Below are 21,103 nucleotides of genomic sequence, written 5' to 3' on the forward strand. Positions count from 1 at the left end.
GCAAAGCTCTACGTACCACGATGGGGAGCTGCATCCTCCGTGTAAAACACAAATTATGAAATCATATGAAGAGTTTGTCAGGTCTGAACTGGACCAGATAAATGATATGACGCAGAGGTACATTCATATGAAACACAGTCTGTTGTTGCCCCCCTGTCTTCACCCACACACACACACACACACACACACACACACACACACACACACACACACACACACACACACACACACACACACACACACACACACACACACACACACACACAGAGATACTTCAATGTGTGCACTCTCTGTCTTTGAGTTAGAGCTGTGTTTGTGTCTGCATTTGTGTACCTTGTGGGTTTAAAGGAATTCACATCTTGGAGGGATGGCACTAAGCACATCCAGGCTTGTTATTGGCTACCTCTGGAGTGATCTGGCAGTGCGTGTGCCCTGATTGGCTGGGGACCTCACAGCTGCCAGCCCAAATCTATGACGCTGTTGCTGGGATGGAGTCCCTCCATGCTGCTGCCAGTCTAAGTGCCAAGGGACCAGCAACAGGAAAAGCAGGACACCATGCATGGCAGGCTGTCTAAGAGCGTCTCCCTGTCTAACACCCCCATACCCTCACATCCTCTCATGCCAAGCCCCCTCCCTCTGGATCCTTACTTGACCCCATGGCTGTGTCAACATAAGCCAGGGACAAGCACTAACCAAACTTCCTCACACATACAGGAGAAATATTCTGCTACATCTGCTGCTGAGGCATCACCGAGCAAGGTACTCAACCACAAGCTACCCAGTGGCCAACAGCAGAGGGCTGCGGCTGTTCTGAGCAGCCCCCAGCCTTTAGTGCTGAACTGAATGTGAAGTAGAGCAGTTCTGAAAAGAGCAAACATGCACAGTCAGGAATCCTGGAAGTAAGGATTTATCTCAAAGTAAAATGAGTCTCATCCTATCTTAGTGTTAGAAAGAGAAAAGCAGTCTTTGATAAGTATTCCACTTCAGCAGTGGGGATGTCATCCTCAGCAGGAAGGTAAACTTGATGCAGTTTATAGTCCTGAATGAGGTGCTTCATTCTGAGGTAAAACAGAAAGGTAAATATAGGATGCAGGTAAGAAGAGTGGTAGTGGGTGGGAGAAGTTTAAGGAGAAGATTTTTTAAAAAGCAAGAGGAGATTTCTCTGTAGAGGATGGAACACGCGCAGGAAAAGGATCAGGAACTTGACGTTTGTTTAAAATATGAAGTCTCTCTTTATGAAGTAACATGCACTAAATGGAGATCACATAGGACAATACATGTCTGCCTTCCTGCCATGCTTTAGATTGATGTTGACTTATCTCTTTGTGGACACATGGTTTTTTATTTTTGCAAAAGAGTTTCAGTACATTATGGTATAATAAAATAATATATAAGTATTGTTAAATGTTGAATAGTTCTATAATAAACCCACTTTGTTCAACTATCAATGGCAAACACTTCTCAGTATGTAAGGCTAGAGTATGCAAGAATTGTGTTTCTATAAAAGTGGTCATCCTACTCAAGAAAATCCCGCTCACCAAGAAAACATTCACCCTGCATAAAGACTGAGCTACCGTCCGGCTGCATTACTTCACTGGTCCTGACCATCTGGCTTTTCAAATTAGCGAGTGCGTGTTACTGATGAAATTAATGATAGCTGTTAAACTAAGGGCCCCAGTGAGCCAGTAAGCGGTTATTAAAAGAGCCTCTGCTCTGTCTTAACTTCAGGATGACTTTGTCTTCTTAGATAATGTGCAACAAGATGACAATAGAAAAACAGACAAAGGTATTCAGATGCTCGAACATGTCTCACAGTATCAAGTTACAGTGGGATAAGTAGATTACAGCTAAAACAAACAGAACACCTGAGATCATGTTTACAAAATGAGTGTTTGGATTACATATTATTACAATCTCACAAATACTGATGGAGAGACTTACCTTGCTTCTTTCTTTTCTCCTCCTTCTTCAGTGGAGAGACGCCATCCAGCGTACAGGTGATGCCTTCACACTGTTAATACATAAACATTCAGTCATGACCACAGTCCTCTCACATAGTTCACTCCTACATTTTAAACAGAAGGAAAGCAAGCTAGCTGCAGGTTAACCTCAAGTCATGTTAAAAAATGCTCTACACTCCAGCTGGACTATGTTGAAGTTATCTGAAGGTTTGCTTGAAGCTCTTCTTTGGACAGACAGATTTAACATTTAAAATGTAGATTTAACATTTAGATTTAACAGTGATTATAACTTAAATATATTTTTCACAACAAAATCAAATGTGAAGAAGATCACAAATATTCCTCTAAATGTGATAAAGAACTGATTTTTAAAAGATGTGTGAATAAAGCACCCGTTTCTTTCAAAATTACCAGTCTCCAAAGTTCTCTGGTTTTAAGTGCCAAGCTGATTAAATCATTCATCCAAATCAGAAACATCTAAATCACAGTTCAGAGGCCCAAAACTCAACAAGGCCGAGAGACAAATCTGTCTCTGTTGTTTTAAAGACACATTCAGAATCCTTATGTCTGCTGCTCATTCTCATGGTTTCATAGTTTAACTCTGTGATGTAGCTTAGAGTGAATAGTCTTCTTTTAACTTACTTTCTCAGCCGCTGAGCTCAAAATAAAGCGTGAAATTCTTATTATAAGCATGTGACGGCTAGTGGGCTTCATGACTTCAAATAAAGACGACTACACAACTAGAAAAATCCTAAGTGAGGGCCGCCCAACACACACACACACACTCTCAGACACACAGCTTACCTCAGGTGGTCTGAGTCAGGGTTTGAGACCCCCCATGTGTCATGAGTTGATGTTTAGTTTATCCTTGTGTTTCATGCCTTGGTTCCCCCCTGTGTTTATTCTGTATTATCCTTTATCTGAGTGTTTACTGATCCGTGTCTCTTGTTGTACCTTCTTGTGTTTCTCAGTCTTGGCTTGTGTTCTGTTCTGTTTTTGTAGTTCTTGATCCCTGTTTCCAGTTTAGTGTTACTTCCTGTCCTTGTGTTTCCCTCCCTTTTTGATTACCCTGATTAGTCTCACCTGTGTCCTGTGTCCCACACCTGTGTTAATCACTCTGTGTTCAGTTCCTCTGTTTCATCATTGTACGTCTCTCCTTGTGTTCCCTGATGTCAGTGATTTCGTTTGAATTCAGTTTATTGGACATTGAAGTAAGTTTGTTTGTACCTTTTGTTCTTTCATTCATAAATCTTTATCTTCTGCTCATGGTCCTCCTCAGTTTTTCCTTGATGTGAGACCATGTTATCTTTCAGGTCAGGACCATTTTCAGATCGGATGAAAACAAACAGAGGAACGTAAATTAAAGTGAGGAGGTAAACAGAAAGAAAATTATAATCTGAATAAACAACTTTGGATAAAAAAGTTATATATGATCAATTAATGTGACCAACAGAGAACCAAAACCTCTGTGACAAGCTTACTCTGAATTATTAACACTTACATTGAACTTCAACTGCGCGGTAACTCACCGGCTAGCATCAGATCTCTATCAGAGCAGCTAGCTAGCTAGCTTAGAGGATTCCCGCTTTTTTCGTGTGCGCTGCATCGATTACAGTCCGACTGGAAACAGGAGAACCTGGGATGGAGCCGGAAGTTGAGAGAGTACTCAAATCGTGGATTATTTTCTGAACTAATGCAGAAATGTGTTAATATATATTTATGAAGTTTAATAGTCTGCAGGTGACCAGATACCGTTTAGAGAGGATGACCTGTTTATTCACACCTGCGCGGAACGGAGTTAGAGGAGGGGGCGGAGTCATAACACGAACGGTTTCCGGTAGCCCTTTTATTAGAGAGTAACTTCTGACCTTATTTATACAGTCTGTACTTCTGACAGAACAAAGTTTATATTTAGTTTTACCTCGAATTAAACTTCTAATGTATATCTGTTTTCATGCAACAGAATAAAAGGGAAGCTCTCTGTAATTTTAAAAGACTGAAACTTATTTTTTTTATGAGGCTTTTGAAGCTGTTTAAAGTTTTGTTTTTGGTCAAGTTTTTCACCTTTAGATTAGATAGGTGGATAGATGGATAGATGGATAGGTGGATAGATGGATAGATGGATAGGTGGATAGATGGATAGGTGGATAGATGGATAGATGGATAGGTGGATAGATGGATAGGTGGATAGGTGGATAGATGGATAGGTGGATAGATGGATAGATGGATAGGTGGATAGATGGATAGGTGGATAGATGGATAGATGGATAGGTGGATAGATGGATAGGTGGATAGATGGATAGGTGGATAGGTGGATAGGTGGATAGATGGATAGATGGATAGATGGATAGGTGGATAGATGGATAGGTGGATAGGTGGATAGGTGGATAGATGGATAGATGGATAGGTGGATAGATGGATATTGTCCTTTTAATAAGGAAAATTGTTGTCACCGTTTGTACAAAAAAATACACATATAAGACACAAATAAACAAACATCCACCCAGCCCCGCAACAATGGTGCACATCATCCCACATATATACACACTGGACCCAGATTAGTTTGATCTCTGTTGTTTATTTTGTTTGTTGGACTTTCTACTGAATTTTAATTTTAATATTTATATTTTCTTCCCCTTCTTCTTTCTTGTTGGAGTGTTCCATAGTTTCATAAGTAGCTGTTTACTTTTTTTTTTATTGCCGGTCCGTTTGTTCCTTTGTGAAGCACTGAAGGCTGCATGCCTGTTTGTATGAAGGTGCTATATGCAGCAACAGGGATAAGTTTAGTCTACAGTGACAAATACACATGTGGCACTATTTGTGTGACAAAGTATTTAAAGGAAACAAAACTATGTATACAGTTTAAGTTAATGTCTTGTAAAGCGTACAGAGGTTATGGTTTCACAACCTTTATTGTAAGTATTGGTAAGGCCTTCACCTACTGAAAGTTTGGCTGATCTCATGTGCCTTGCATATTATCTGCTTCCCCTTCCAGTTCTCATTGTGGTTTCTCAGTTGAGTCTTCACTGAGATAACAGAGGCACTGTCAGGGGCTCTGACCCAGGGAGACCTACCTGTTGACTAAGATTAGCACATCGGGGAATCAAGGCCCTGTTCTGTACAGAAGTCCAAATATTTTGAGATACAATCACTTGATTAATTGCAAAATAAAACATTCAGTAACCTGCCCATGTGAGCACAGTTTAATTTAATTTTCAATGGGCTCACTGAAACATCACTGAAACATATAGTGCAACTACAGAGTAATCATATTTGTTTGTGAGTGTACTTCTTGGATATCCGCTATCGTTTCTGGGTGGGTGTTTGTAAAGGTGTGATAAGACTTGTTAAAAAAAACTGAGGTGTGATGTATCTCTCGGTGGTTTAACACAATTTCCCTTCGCTTTTTTTTGAAAACACAATACAGAAAATCAGACAATATCTTTCTCACATTTCAAAACTCCAAACCAGCTACTGTATGTAGAAACATAAAAGAACACTGATAGTCTGTAGATTACATGTAACATGGAAAAATACAACCAAACACATTTATATATAATCTGCATCAGATAAAAATGATACAAGATTTTAATAAGTTAATGGGTGATGACAGAAGGTCAAAGTTCAGCACCATGGGAACTTGATTTTATTAATTGTGCAGTACACTAATGTCACAATCACAATTAATAATCAAGTAATGATATTAAATCTAACAGTTCTCTGACCTGTGATTGTTCTTTGGTTCTAATAAAGTATAAAAGAGAGAGTGCCTTCCAGTGCAAACATCTAAAATACACACAGGACTGATCTCAAATAATCTACTGAATTAAGATTTCTCCAATCCAATCTACCGCCTGAGAAAGTCATCAGAGAAATACAGGATTAGAAAAAACAAACATTGCTGATCAATACATTAAAGTGTGAAGAGAAACAAAAGACTGGATTAGTTTATTTTATTTGATATATTATAACATCTGTCATACTTCATGTTTACAGACACTGATGCCATTACTGATGTTATTAATAATCCAGATGTGAAGTTCTTCAACCTGTAGGCCTGGATGAATGGTGGAGGGGTCAAACATTGATCTGGTTTTAATGAGTTACTATGAGGTCTATAAGGTAAGGCCTTTATTGTATTAGACTGCATGATCTGAAGCAAACACACAGGTGAGATTAGATGAGATATTGCTTTGGCAATAACATGTCTTTGTTCATGCCAATAAAGCAAATTTGAATTTGAATAGAGTGCAAGTATGATGTGGCAGAAACCTACGGTGGCCCTGAAGGACAAAACAAATTTACAAAAGGAAACTGTTTTACAAAGTTGGAGACAAATTTACATATTGGAAAACATTTTCACATTTTCTTTAAAACAAAATTACATCAGCAAAACACTTTTAACAAATTCTCATTTAAGAAAACAAATTTACAAAATAGAAAAACACATTTACAAGCATTGAGATAATTTCACAAACAGAACACTTTTACCATTCCTGAAACAAACCGTCAGTAAACAAGCAAAACCTCATGTCCAAAATACAGGTTTCTACGGTGGCTCTGAAGGACAAATTATTTTTACAAATGATGAAACACTTTTACTAAGGCCAAAACAAATTTACATTTAGGAAAACAAATTTACAAAATCCAAAAAACACATTTACATGTGGGCTGAACACATTAACCTTTCCTGAAACTAATTTACATTCATTTTGAACGGAAAGGGAATGTACCAAACACCAGAGGTGATGCGGTACCAAACATCACTCTGTTTGGTTTCTCTCCATCCAAACAAACTAAATGACCCCTCACTCCATCACTCCCAGACCACTTCCTGTATTTGGTACTTTCCCTTTCCATTAAAAAGAAATGTACATTTATTTCAGGAATGGTAAAAATGTTCTGCATTTTTTAAAAATTGACTCACCGCTTGTAAATGTGTTTTTTTGATTTTATAAATTTGTTTTCTTTAATGTAAATTTGTGTTGGCCCTGGTAGAAGTGTTTTGCTAATGTAATTTTGTTTTATAAAATGTGAAAATGTTTTCCAATATGTAAATTTGTCTCCAACTTTTTAAAAGTGTTTCATCTTTTGTAAATCTTATTTGTCCTTCAGGGCCACCGTAGAAAACTGTATATTGGACATGAGGTTTTGCTTGTTAACTGACAGAGGGGCGAGGCTTTATCCTACTTTATCTGCGCGCACCGAGTTCACCCAAGTTAAAGAAGTACACACACGCACCCGCGCGCACACGCACACACGCACACGGCCTACTTTTCCCAAATCTATCGCTCACATGGAGAGAGATGAGGCAGACTTAGAGGACTACAGAGAGAGATTCGGTTCTTGCTGCAGACCCTTTGGGACAGGGTTTTCCTCCAAAGTGAGTACTGGTAGAGACCAACATGAGCCAGGAGGACGAGGAGCGCGTCACGCGTGTGTTCCTGGTCTCTTGCTCTCAGTGCGATCAGTGTCTCTGTGATCCTCAATCCCCTGGGATCCTGGACCGGATCCTGTACCGCCCTCGATGTCTCTGCTATCGTTGTCTCGCACACACTGAATGTCTGCCTGGAGCGAGGAGGAGAGCCGGGGAGAAAGAGCTCTGCAGACTCCTCTTCTCCTGTGATCCGGCTCCTCTGTCTCAGCGAGGGGGTGAGTGTCTGTCTGCCGCTGCGTGAGGCGTCCTGCCGGGGTCGCCTGAGGATCCACCAGGGGCAGAGGAGGAGGGAGGAGGGAGGAGGAGAGAGGGGGAGGGAGGGAGGGAGGAGGAGTGGATCAGGGTCTCTCTTCGTTAGAATCTGTGTGGATGAGGATGAACGGTCGAACAGAGACGAGACAATTCCTGTTTGGGAAAGTCTGCTGTGTATTTGGCACAGTCCCAGCCTCCCCGCTGCCTCCCCCCAGCCTCCCCCAGCCTCCCCTCTGCCTCCCCTCAGCCTCTGTGGATCCACATGTCTGTGATATAAAGTGTTCTGTTTGCATGAAACGGTTAAAGCCTGTGCTGTGTGGACTCTGTGGAATCTGTGAAGCGCGGTGGCAGGCAGGTTTGTTGGCACAGCTCTTTGCGCGCCGGTTGTAAAGAGCCTTGTTGTGCTCCCACCCCCCTGCGCCGTGCCGCACTGGTTCCGTCTGGCTCGCCCTCAGCTGCTGCGTGTCCTGGGATGACCTGTTGATGTCGGTGGAATGGAGAATGGCAGGGGGAGCGATTTCCCCCATCACCAAAATATTTAAATAAGCAACATTTGGGCAGAGAACCGGCGGCGCAGCACATCTACCTCGTCCCTACAGGCAGTAAGTGAACCCTTTCTGGTGTGAGTGTGGATTGTGACATTGTGCAGCTGGCTGAGTGTGCAGGAGGTGCAGGAGGAGGTGGAGGAGGTCCAACCCAAAAATATTTAACAGCCATGTTAGCTTAGCCATTAGCCTGCTCTGTAGGCCTGCTGCTGCGGATGGAGACTTCAAACCCTCTGACAGCCAGGAGGGACACATGAGGAAGTCCTGCCTGCTCGGTCTCCTGTTCGGGACTCTCATTAGTGTACTTTGATGCCAGCCGGTAAACAGGGACACCGGGTCTCACCGGGTCTCTCCGGGTCTCTCCGGGGCGCGCGGCCATCCTGTGCCGACCCCCTCCCGGATCGTCCCGGATCCGGTGCCAGCAGACGGTGCAGCTCTCCCGGCGGACAGCCTGGCACACTGCGCCTTCATTTAAGCTCCTATGCGTCCTCCTCCATAGCTCTGCATCCTTCCAGGTTAGACATGATGGCACAGACTGTATAGTCAGGGCTCTCTCACTGGGATCTGTGGAGTTCTGAAGTTCTCTTCATGTGTGTGTGCTCTTTATCTTTCACAGTCTTATATAAGAATAACCAAGAGTCAGGCCTGTGAGGAGGCTGCATGTGAGAGAGCAGCACAGCCATGCAGCATGGGCACTAAGAACCAGGAAATGCCTATAGAGTGCCAGCTGCCCCAATGACTCCACAGTAATCATCCTCTTAGTGAAGCTCTTACTGTGATTGGGCAAAGGAGGAACACATCTGCAAATGTGTTGAAGGCTGTCCATCATAACATGACATGAGCCCCACGACTCCAAGCCAGAGGTTCTGTGACAGAGTCTGAAGCATGTTGGGAGTATGTTTGACCTACTTTCCTCAGCAGGATGGCTGGTTTCAGATTTAAGCCACAGGGTGAGCTCGGGTGAATTTCACTCTTTCACATCACTGGGCTCTATATATTTAATGGAAGAAGGACCTAAGATGATCTCTCTCATGTCTGCAGGCCTCAGTGCCCCTCCTTGGTGCATAAAAGAGACACATGCACACACACACTGACACACACACACACACACACACACACACACACACACACACACACACACACACACACACACACACACACACACACACACACACACACACACACACACACACACACACACACAGAGTCACATTCTCTCTCTGTCAGGACAAACTGTGCAAACACACCCTGCTCTCAGCCCTGTGCCTGTGTGTCTTTATGTGCACGCATGTGTGCTTACTGCGGCTCGCCAAACTGTAAACAAGCAGTATTGTCTAATGCCTGTGTGTGACTCAGTGTGCCTTTTGTGGGTTTGTTTGAGTTTGTGTGTGCGCATCTGTGTTTTAGTATGAGGGAGAGGGAGCTTGAGTGAGACAGAGACAAAGAGAGCATTTCTCTTTACCCTGGAGCTTGGCGAGGTCCCAAATGAAAGGCTTTGGATATGATGGGGCGGCTCACTCCAGCCCTCATCAGTCAGGCTCACTAGAGTTGGTTGTGTGCCTCTCACAGGGTGGGCTTCAACCCGTTTGCTCTCACACTGTCACAGATTGGTGTTGTTGTGTCTTTGCATGTGGGGGCTTTTTTTTTTGCATGCAACACTTTGAAGTGATATAACACCCTGGTGAAAGGTAGCTTTGTCTTTGGTATGCATGAACACTGTGGCCTGTATGTTCATCACATATGTGACAATAGGCCTGCTGCTCTGCTGCTGCTGCTCTTTGAAAATGCCACATGAGCTTATCACTAGAATGGTTTTATGGGTCTCTGATATAGTGGAGGTTATATCATTGTGTGTACAGAGGGCATCTGATGCATATAGATGCAAAGTCCTGGTACTCAGAGTGGATTTCTCCCTCTGTTAATGTGGGGAACAATGTGCAAACAAAACCTGAAACAATACAGAAAATATCTGGCTCCACGTCAGAGAAGAGAGAGCCTGACAGAATCCAGCTGCCATGTTGCTGCCGGCTCACTCAGAGTTCATTTCTGCAGCTGAAGGAGCTTCACTTTCATTTCATATTGACATAATATAGGAATCTTGGAGAGGGCGCTGGGCACGGGGGTTTGTTTGCCTCTGACTGTTTAGAGGAGTTAATGGAAACATGTTATGCCGTGTTTGTTTAGGACACACACACACATTTGCACATAGAATAACAGAATGTGACCCAGTTATCCAAGGACAGCAGGATTTTATAGCTCATAGAAGACAGAAAATAAAAAGGCTTTTACTGAGCCTGCTCTTGGCAATAACAACTTCTGGGAGGCCGGAGTGACGTATAGGATTAATGCAATGTAGATTATCCATGGAAGCTTCAACAAAACTTTGTTTCAAATATCAACGTCCTGAGCCTGCCAGCAGCCTTCAGAGGGACTGTGTGAGAAATATTTGTGGCCTATGTCGGCTGGATATGCCAAAGAGCTCCTTCTTTATTTCAGGACTTCTTCAGAACAGAAGCTTCAAAATAACACGACACAGAGCTAAACTCAGTGTTTGTTTATTTTATGATGGGTGAAAAACTGTCAGTGTCACTCAAAGTTAAAACTCAACATTCATCTTTATTCTGTTTCCAGTATCTCTCTACTTTACATTCCCAACCCCAACACGGTCTCAGCAGATGTGTGTCTAACATGAGTCTGGTCCTGCTGGAGGTTTCTGCCTGTTAAAGGAAGTTTGTCCTTGCCACTGTAACTTGCTAAATGCTGCAAAGTGCTCTGCTCATGGTGGATTAAGATGAGATCAGACTGAGTCCTGTCTGGAAGATGGGACTGGATCTGATCCGGTCTTGATGTTGGGTCTTTGCTGATAATAGAACATAGAGGACGGTCTAGACCGGCTCTGTTTGGAAAGAGTCTGAGGAGAAGGTGTGTTGTGATTTGGCGCTTTATAAATAAAGAGTGATTGTTTACATCCCCCCTACCTTAATCATGCAGATTTGAAATAATCAGCATGGTCCAAACTGTGCTCATGAGGCCGTCTGTCTGCAGACACTGCAGGCTGTCGAGCTACGTTAGCGCTCTCCCTCAATGATAACATGTTCTTCCATCCTGAATGACAGCATGTCAATCTGAACCAGTTACTGGCTGCTGATAATATAATGTAATGTAATATAATGTAATATAATATAATATAGTATAATATAATATTATATAATATAATATAATATAATAATATAATATAGTATAATATTATATTATATTATATTATACTATGTTATACTATATTCTATAATATAATATAATATTATATAATATAATATATAATATAATATAATATAGTATAATATAGAATAATATAATATTATATAATATAATATACAATATAATATAATATAGTATAATATAATATTATATTATATAATATATAATATTATATAATATAATATATAATATAATATAATATAATACAGTATAATATAATATAATATTATATAATATATATTCTGTTATGATCTAATAGTCATGTTTTTTTTAATTCAGCATGACATATTTTTAAATATCATGAATTAAATCATGTAACTGGCTAAGGTAACCATGTATTTTAAATGTTAATGTGCATGGAATAATGGATGTTATGAATATTTAATAGTTGTATTTTATCAAATGCAAAAAGAAAAACAGCAGCACTGTGATATTTGCTTCTTATATCAGCCGGTGGCCGACCTGCTCCCTCATCATCGTTTGTTTTCAAACTGATATCAGTCGACCTCTAAAGTGAAGTCACAGATGAAGCTCTGTAAACAGTTGATAAGTCTCTGGTTCTTGATAGAGACCTGAACGTGTCTTTATCTGTGGTGCTTCATGGTTTCATTCTCTGCTCACTGATGTCTCCATCAGATGGATCTCAGGCGGCTCACTTGAAACTAATCCTGACTGTAATGAGTCTCACAAAGCGTTTATCGATGGATGAGCCGGAGTCTAACTATAACTCTTTCTTTCTGTCCCTCTGCTTCCTCATCAGACCCTTAGGTGGTGTGCGTCGGCCCACCATGGCCCAGACCCTCCAGATGGCGATCCCAAACTTTGGAAACAACGTTTTAGAGTGTCTGAACGAGCAGCGGCTGCAGGGCCTCTACTGCGACGTGTCCGTGGTGGTCAAGGGTCACACCTTCAAGGTAAGGATGGTTTAAATCATGAGATGGACTCTTGGAGAAGTTGCTGAGGCTGTCATAGCTTCATTTTATAAACCTGAAGCTGTTTAGACATCACATCAGTGAAACTCTTTCAGTGTGCAGATTTGGATCCCAGCAGACGCTCAGTCTTTGTTTTCTGCTGAGTTAAAGATCTCTAATTGTTGGCCTGTGACTGTATTTCACAGAGACCTTGTTGGAGATGTCCCTCAGACTTCTCTATGAATACAGTCTCCCTTAACCCTTTCAGAGCTGTAACCCTCTTTAGATCCCAGATTTATGACCCCTCATTTATGACCCCCCCATGTGTGTTTCTTTACATGGACCTGTGAGGGCTCTTTGGTGAGGCTGGTCTCAGAGACTGAATCCACTTTGATTCAGTTTTAAGGTGACCACATGCTGGATGGATGTATCTCTGATTTATTTAAAGTCTCAGAAGTTTGTAGTTTTTGAACCAAATGAAATCACTCTCAGATCAAACTGTTATCCAGCTTTAAACCATCCAGCATGTTAGTTTAAGAGTCTCTCGTCTCTGTCTTCACATTGTTTCCTCCTGGGATTCCTTCATCCTGAAGAAGGTCAAACCAACAGTGTCTGAAAGGTTGATCATCTTTTGGTTTGTCAGCATTATTCCACTCTAAACTCTCCTCTCCTCTCTGCTCTTCGTCCCAGGCTCATCGAGCTGTGCTGGCTGCTAGCAGTTCTTACTTCCGGGACCTCTTCAGCAGTAGTGGAGGTGGAAGCAGCCATGAGACCAGCCCGGCCGTGGTGGAGCTCCCATCGGCTGTGCAGCCTCAGAGCTTCCAGCAGATCTTGTCCTTCTGCTACACGGGTCGCCTCAGCATGACCGTGGGGGACCAGTTTCTCCTCATGTACACTGCAGGCTTCCTGCAGATCCAGCAGATCATGGAGAAAGGGACGGAGTTCTTCCTCAAAGTAAGGAGCATGTACGCTGCACTGATGTGACGTGCAATCTGCTATGTACCAGCTGATACACCTTGAGTTAGCTGCAGTAACGTTAAAGTGAGATCAGGGTTTGTTATGAAGGACAGGTCACTGATTTTACATCACAGGAACTTTCCTCCTGGACTTTTGGAGGGTAACAACCTCCTGGAAACACAGAAACACTTTGGGGGGGGGTATTTGCAGAGCTTGTGAAACCTTCATGGGTCTTAAGATGTCAGAGGAACATGAAGACCACATTAATCAGGAGAGCTTTACTGAAACAGGGATAAGGATGGATCTCACACAGACTCATCAGATTCTTTCTTTATGCTCACTTAAAGTTCATGTTTCTGTTCTTCTCCAGGTGTCCTCCCCCAGCTGTGACTCTCAGGGCCTCCACGCCGAAGAGGCCCCGCCCTCTGAGCCTCAGAGTCCCGTAACACAGACCAGTAACGGTGGCGCTCGCCCCGCGTCCTGCGTGACGCCGCTCTCTCTGGTGTCTCGAGTGAAGACGGAGCACCCGGCGAACCAGCCGGAGGCCGCCACTCCGTACTCGGTGGTCTGCACGCCGGTCGCCAAGCGTCTGTGGGAGGGAGGCAGCAGCAGAGACGGAGGTGGAGTCGGCTCAGGAGGAGGAGGAGGGGCCAGGAAGGCCGCCCGGTACTCCCAGGAGGCAGTGCGTGGCAGCGCCATCCAGAGCCCCGGCGCCCTCGGACTGGCCATGGGTATGGGTGCCACGGCAACCAGCCTGGCGGGGATGGTGGCCGGAGGAGGGATCAGCGGGAACGTCGGCACCAACGGGAGCTCCGCGGCGGGTCTCGGCATGTCAGAGGGCGCCAGCCCCGGGACCCTGAGCACCTACGCCAGCGACTCACCCATCAGCTACCATGACGACGAAGAGGAGGAAGAGGGGACCGAAGACTGTGCTGAGGAGCAGTATCGGCAAATCTGCAACATGTACACGATGTACAGCATGCTGAACATGGGAGCGGCAGGTAAAGGTCGTGAGACAGAAACTTTCTTTCATTAAACTTTGAGTGTTTAGATCTGATCTCTGAATGTAGCTTCATGGATTTAAGTGTAATCTCATGTTAAAGCACGCCCTGCTGTTATTCTAATCTTCCTGTGCTCTGTTGTTCCTCCAGCTGCTGGCGAGCGCGTCGAGGCTCTCCCGGACCACACGGAGACCCGGGGTCGGATGCGAGGCAGAGACCTGACATGTCTCCCTGCAGAACTCATTGCACAGATAGGAAACCGCTGTCACCCCAAACTGTACGAGGAAGGAGACCCTGCAGAGAAACTGGAGCTCGTCTCAGGTAGAGTCATTATCAGGGTTTGGTTTTAACATTTGTTCCTGCAGACGGATTAAAGAGGATCAAACGTACACAAAGCTTTTTCAGTGTTCCTAAATCACTCCGACACAATAATTCAACAACACTGATTCAAGGAATGGAGGCAGGACGAGGCCGCTGACATGTATTTGGAAGACTTTGTCCTCAGATGACTGGGCTTGGCACTGACATGCAGATTATGCTGCTCTGCTGCATGTGACTCAGTGTGTTTATGTAAAGAAAGTCCTGTGACAATGTCTGTTTAAGCGAGCTGACTGACTTACATACCTCTGTGACGGAGGGAAAGAATGAGGGATAAAGAAAGAGAGGAGAGGTTTCAGTGGGAGTTAATAAAGAATACACAGTTTTAAGAGGAGTAAAAGAGATCACATGTCCTGGATAAGTTGTCTCTGGATAAACAAACAGGCTCTGGTAAATCACAGAGGATCCTGACTTTATATGACCCACACAGTCTGAACCTGAGCCGGTCAAACAGTGAGGCCGCTGACTCATCAGTAAGCTGAAGCTCGTGTGATGTTTGGTGCTTGACGGTCTCTCTGTGTGTCTGCAGGTACTTCAGTGTATATATCCAGAGCCCAGCTGATGAACTGTCACGTGAGCGCAGGGACCAGACACAAGGTGCTGCTGAGGAGGTTGCTGGCCGCCTTCTTTGACAGGTCTGTTCTTCCGTCTGTGTGTCTGGGTCTATTTCTGCAGTGTTTCATGTGGAGTCAGCAGAAGCTTAGTATTAATATAGAAATCATCGTATTAAAGTGATTAAACAGCTATTTTTGTTTCCCTCTGTTGTGTGTGTGTGTGTGCGTGTGCGTGTGCGTGTGCGTGCGCGTGCGTGTGCGTGTGTGTGTGTGTGTGACTCCTTCTTCTTCTTTAATGCATCAGGAACACGCTGGCCAACAGCTGCGGGACCGGTATCCGCTCCTCCACCAACGATCCCAGCCGCAAGCCTCTGGACAACCGAGTTCTGCACGCGGTCAAATGTGAGCACGCAGGTTTTTATTGATCATGGTTCATTAAGTTTGAATGTTTTTTATTGAGTTAGCAATAAAATAAAACATTCAATGTTACAGACATTTTCCTCCTTTTCAATTAAATGAAGAAAAACAAAACAAACAAGTCAACAGATGGAGGGAGTAACACTAAAACAACAACAACAACATAGAGGATAAATAATACTCAACACCACCCACCCCTCCCCACCTCCACCATACCCACCCACCCTGTCAGGACTGTACTTCCTGCCACTCCAAAGGAGGCCATTAATGTTATATTGTAATTAGTTTAGTTTGTTTTTTCAATATATTCAATATATTGAAGAAGGGGAACCCAAGTCCTGCCATATTGCCCTCCATTATTTGAAAGTGAGAGTTGAATTCTCCCCATATGAGAGAGTTTTTAACATTTCTTCTAACCATACTTCTGCCTCTGCTCTGCTTTTTTCCAAAACATTAAGATGAGTTTTTTAGTTATTATGAGTCAGCATGCAGGTTTTTGTTTTTAATCCAGGAGCAGACGAACGACACGTTTTCTTTCACTGTCGACTGAAACAGAAGCTTTGTGTTCATGCATGAACGTCTCACACACATACTCCATGAATGAGCCGAACGGTCACATGCTGATTTGGATGAAGTGCAAACTGTGTGTGCTCCTACTTCATCTTTAATGTTTGCATTCTGTAATGACATGCAGTGACCACCAGGGGGCACCATGAACCTGAATGTAGACCTTTAAAAGGGATGAGTCAAGACAAGTCAAGTCAAGTCAACTTTATTTATACAGCACATTTAAAAACAACCAGTGTTGGCCCAAAGTGCTTTACAAGGTACAAAGTACATGAAGACAACAATAAACAACAACATCTCAGGATATTACTGAGAAGGCCAAAGAGAAGAGATGTGTCTTCAACAAAGATTTAAAACATTCATCAGAGGGGGGTCGATCTTAATTTGAGTGGCAAGCCGTTCCAGAGCTTGGGGGGCCGCTGCTGCAAAGGCTCGGTCCCCCCAGGTTTTAAGGCGACTTCCAGGCACATCCAGGAGCAGCTGGTTTGTTGACCTCAGTGCTCCAGCTGGGTTATGAACATGGAGGAGATCAGATCAAGTAGGATGGTGCCAATCCATTTAGGGCCTTGTACGTCAAAAGTGCAATCTTAAAATGAATCCTGTGCAGACTGGGAGACAGTGGAGAGCATGCAGCACAGGTGTGATGTGCTCCCTCTGTTTCCTGCCAGTCAGGAGGCGAGCAGCAGCGTTCAGAGCGAGCTGCAGGCGCTGAATAGACGACATGTCTAAGCCCACATACAAAGAGTTAGAATAATCAAGCCTAGAGGTAATAAAGGCATGGACCACTCTCTCTAAATCCTTAGGAGGGAGGTAGGCCTTCACCTTAGCTATGAGTCTCAGCTGGAAGAAGCTGGACTGAACCACAGAAGAGATTTGTTTTCCAAATTTGAAGGCTCTGTTAAAATGAACACCAAGGCTCTTTACAGAGGAGGGAATGAGTTCAGATGTTCCTGCAAACACAACTTTAAACTTTAAACAGAGGAAGCAGCTTCTTCTGTTCCTCTCTGACTGCTGTTAGAAATTAATCACTCAAATGTTTCTTTATTATTATTTCAGTGTTTTTATTTACAGTCAAAGATGACCTCTGATGACCTCTGATGACCTCAGACTCTGAGTTTAAGCAGACTTCTTCAGGATCTGTATTCAGCCCTCTGCTCCTCAGGGTTCAGTCCCATCATGTCAAGTTGAAACCAGCGTCTCTGTGTCTGTCTCCTTCTCCTCAGTCTACTGCCAGAACTTCGCCACCAGCTTCAAAGAGAGCGAGATGAACGCCATCGCAGCTGACATGTGCACCAACGCCCGCCGCGTGGTCCGCAAGAGCTGGATCCCCAAGCTGAAGCTGCTGATGGCCGAGAGCGACGCCTACTCCGCCTTCCTCCCTGACGGAGTCAAGATGGAGGACGACACCCTGGGGACGGACCACGCCTTTGACCCCGCCAGCCTGGAGGCTGCTGGCGGCGTGGGCATGGAGTCCGGCGGCTCCTCAGGTGAATCGCTAGGTGTGGGCGGGGACGGAGGACCCTTATTTTGAACGCTGTGTTCAGGGGAGGGTTGAAGTTTGGTGACACACATCCCAGTATTCCCCAGCTCTGCTTGCCTCCTCACTCTTTGGCCCACGCTGATTCTCACATGTGACTGTCTGTACTACACTGCAAGGGTCCACAGCACCCTGACGTAACCAGGACGTGAACTTTAATTCTGCTTTCTGACTGTACCATGGAGCTAGCTGAGGGAAGGGAGCGAGTACGAGGGTGTGAGTTGTCTTCTAACTGCCCTCTGCCCTCCCTTGTCTTTTTAAGGTGTATAACTCATCCACTGTCGCATATTAAATACATTCCCCCAAATGCAGGAGTGGGGAGCTGCGTGTGACGCCTGAGGAGGAGAAGATGTTTGGATGGACGGGTTAGGAGGAGAGGGGGAAAGTACTGTATATTGAATGTAAGTGTCAGAGGCTTTTTTCTCTATGCAAGCCTGACGACTTGTGTTCCAGCCTCGAGGAAGGAGGGACCTCATTTAAACACGGATAGAAAATGTAAAGAACACTACCTGCTCTTCCTCCATGCACCCTCAACTCATCAACCTGCAAGTATTCTCCACCCGACATCCTCTCCTGAGACCAGAGAGTCTCACCCAGTGATTCACTGTGCAGTCTTACAGAATATATCTCAGTTTGTTTTTCCAACATGTAACTTTGTCTGTAAATGAAAAGAGAAGCAGAGAGAAGGACGAGCTTTCCACTGATTGTAAAGAGAACTGGAGGGGAATCAAAGAGGGTCATATTTTTAGAGGATAAACTATATTTATACAAATGTCCACGCCAAGGATCCGGCGTGAGCGAAGAGAGCGAGGGATTGTTTTAAAATCTCGATCTTCATGTTTTATTGAAAGAGGTCAAAATAAGGAAAAGTGCTATTTTTGCAGGCAGAGAGAGAGCGGTATATAGAAGCTTATCATAGGACACACATTCTTTATTTTGATCCTGACGGAGGCGAGGGATGGGATGAGCAGTGGAACTGCTGAATGAAAGCGTCTCATCTGTTCCTCCGTCTGAAGAAGAACTGAGACTGAGCTGGCTCGCCTGTTTCCTGATAACCATGGTCTGCCTCCCTCCGGTAAACATCGGCCCGCAGTCTGAAGACGACTCGTAGAAACAAGGTTCAGCTTCTCTGGACTGAGATAACAAGCTAAAGCTAATGGTGGACTTTTGGAACGTGCCTTCAGTTTAAGCTGGGTGGGCTCCGCGATGTGGTGAGGGGGCAGCAGTGAAGCGAACAGGCTTCATGGTACTATCATGTGTGTGACACAGTTCTGTGGTGAAGCAGGAGAGTCTGTACTGCATGGCTGTGTGTTTGGTATGTCGTTTATTCATGTATCTAATGCACCACCTCTTTGATTTTGCACCTTCTGTGAGAGGTGGAGTGGAGGTTTCTGCACCTTAATGAGAAGAACCAGTGGTTCATGCACCTTTTTCAGAGATGTTGTGTAGCACCTGAACCCCTTTAGACGGTATATTTTCTTTTGTGGCCCGGCGTCTGCGTCTGTGTTCCTCGTGGAAGTGGCACAAACCCAACTGTAAATAATCCAGAAGACTGTTTAGTTTAATCCCAAGTGTTCTTCCTTTCTGTTGCTGGATGCACCTGATTCTTCTGAAATGTCAATAACTGACCTTTCCTTGTGACCTGTCTGTGTTTGTGAGTGCGTGTTGACCTGCCAGTCACAGGTCGGGGCGGGGGATTCGTTGTTCCCGTGGAGGGCGAGTGGTCCGGTGTGTTTGAGGAGTTTGCTTTCAAAGATGACTGATCACTTCTCCTGAGAGGCATTTCCTAAAGGTTTTATTTTTCTGAGGATAGCTTTGGTGTAAAGATTAGTTATTTTTTCAGTCTTATTGAAATGTAAGGAGAGGCATGATCGATAAAGCTCGAGTTATTTTAATGTTAAACATGATCAGGAGGAGTTTCCTGGACAGAGATTCATGGTCAGAACAAACATGCAGTACCTTGTAAGTATTCGTTTAAGGGTAATGCCAACAAAACCTCAGTACGCTTTGCATTTGACTGTAGATGCCACATGAGCATCCCTCCCCCACTTACCTCTTTGAAGACTGCTGTGCTTCCTGTCCTTCATGCAGCTGTTTCAGGTTTCACTTCCTCAAGTGTAGTCGTGTGTGTCAGAGAGGCAAAGCAGCGCTTTCAGGTCGTCAAATCTGAACGTCTAATTTGCTCAGCGGCGTTTTCCCTCAGCCAAGTTTACACAACTCAAGCTACATCTCTGTTTTATCATGACGATGGAACCTTAGTCAGCGTTTCCCTGTGTTTCCATGGAAGCTAAATCCTCAGTCGTCTGTGGAGACATCACAGGATGTCACACAGAAGCCGGTCATTTCAAGTTTTAAAGATGTTTCAAATAAGGTTCACAAAGAAAGCAGAGTCTAGACGAGAGACCTGGAGGACCCACAGGAGTCTGTTTACTGGATTTAAAAGAAGCTCTGGGTTCATTCAGAGTGATGAAGAATCCCAGTGTTGTTTACTAAATCTAGAGCTGTCCCCCCCCCCCCCCCCCCATGAATAAATAACAGCTGGATGTGAACAGCCAACCTGCTGCCGGTAAAGGACGGCTGTTGATCGCAGACGTTCCTGAAGCAGCAAGATATTTAAAGAGCGAGAAGCAACAAGGGCTTAGTTTCTTACAGTACCCACGTTACACTGTGACCTACTGAATGACTGCTACTCCATCCTGAGTCACTCTTACTCCAGCTGAAACATCACCACTGAATCAGCAGTGATTGTAAGGAACCCATGTTGCTCTGCTTTTACAACACAGCAGCTCAGCCCTGATCCTGAAGCCCTGATCCTGAAGCCCTGATCCAGTCAGTAGATCTGCTGCTGCGGCGTCTCTTTAAAGAACGCCGGCCTGTATCGGCCGAGCGGGTCGAGCGGCGGCGGCGACCGGCACGTGCACACGGTCGTCTGCCGGGGCCAACTCCAGTACACATCAAGGTCTCCATCATCATCATCATCATCACAGCTCAGTGTTTATCTCATCGGCTCTTTGGAAGGGAACTGTTCTTTCTCCACCTTTAACGTCTGTGTTTACACCTCACACACATGTAGACCTACACACTTGAATGGATAAGGTGTGGCACGGCATGGGGAACCTTTTGTCACTTAACAGTACATATATAAATATGATAATACACATGTATAGATAAATACTGTATATTATATATAGATGCACACATAGAGGTCAGATTGTTTGTTGTGCACTCGCAGCATGAGGTATATATTTACCCAGAGACAACGCTTTTTCACAACCCGTGCAGTAACTGGTCTGCCCATGTCTCGGCCCCTGCTCCTCTCCCTCTGTAA

General features: G+C 44.3%; 1 protein-coding gene and 1 long non-coding RNA gene across 12 annotated transcripts in view; one reads left to right on the plus strand and one right to left on the minus strand.

Moving 5' to 3' along the window:
- Positions 1 to 3,296, minus strand: part of LOC117808640 — a 53,151-nt gene extending 49,855 nt beyond the window's left edge. For 4 of the 5 annotated variants that reach the window (XR_004630379.1, XR_004630378.1, XR_004630377.1 and 1 more), the window contains exons 1-2: positions 3,189 to 3,296; positions 1,942 to 2,011 (exon numbers count right to left, since the gene is read on the minus strand). This is a non-coding gene — a long non-coding RNA (uncharacterized LOC117808640). Of the gene's footprint in view, positions 1 to 658; positions 1,059 to 1,941; positions 2,012 to 3,188 lie in introns of those variants that run through there. The other variant, XR_004630375.1, reaches the window with a different exon arrangement.
- LOC117808603 (nucleus accumbens-associated protein 1) lies at positions 3,046 to 20,293 on the plus strand. 7 transcript variants are annotated; one of them, XM_034678320.1, is made up of 9 exons: positions 3,098 to 3,172; positions 3,275 to 3,334; positions 12,214 to 12,367; positions 13,055 to 13,318; positions 13,692 to 14,328; positions 14,473 to 14,643; positions 15,230 to 15,335; positions 15,559 to 15,656; positions 17,462 to 20,293. In XM_034678320.1, the coding sequence occupies exons 3-9, from the start codon at positions 12,242 to 12,244 to the stop codon at positions 17,767 to 17,769; spliced, it is 1,710 nt and encodes a 569-aa protein (XP_034534211.1). In that variant the 5' UTR covers positions 3,098 to 3,172; positions 3,275 to 3,334; positions 12,214 to 12,241; the 3' UTR covers positions 17,770 to 20,293. The 7 variants fall into 7 exon arrangements, with proteins under 7 accessions (XP_034534208.1, XP_034534212.1, XP_034534211.1 ...); XM_034678317.1 differs by lacking the exon at positions 3,275 to 3,334 and having other exon boundaries at positions 3,046 to 3,172; XM_034678321.1 differs by lacking the exon at positions 3,275 to 3,334 and having other exon boundaries at positions 3,046 to 3,172; positions 13,692 to 14,322.
- Positions 20,294 to 21,103: the final 810 nt, after the last annotated feature.

This window comes from Notolabrus celidotus, unplaced genomic scaffold, assembly GCF_009762535.1.
Source record: "Notolabrus celidotus isolate fNotCel1 unplaced genomic scaffold, fNotCel1.pri scaffold_130_arrow_ctg1, whole genome shotgun sequence".
NCBI lineage: Eukaryota > Metazoa > Chordata > Actinopteri > Labriformes > Labridae > Notolabrus > Notolabrus celidotus.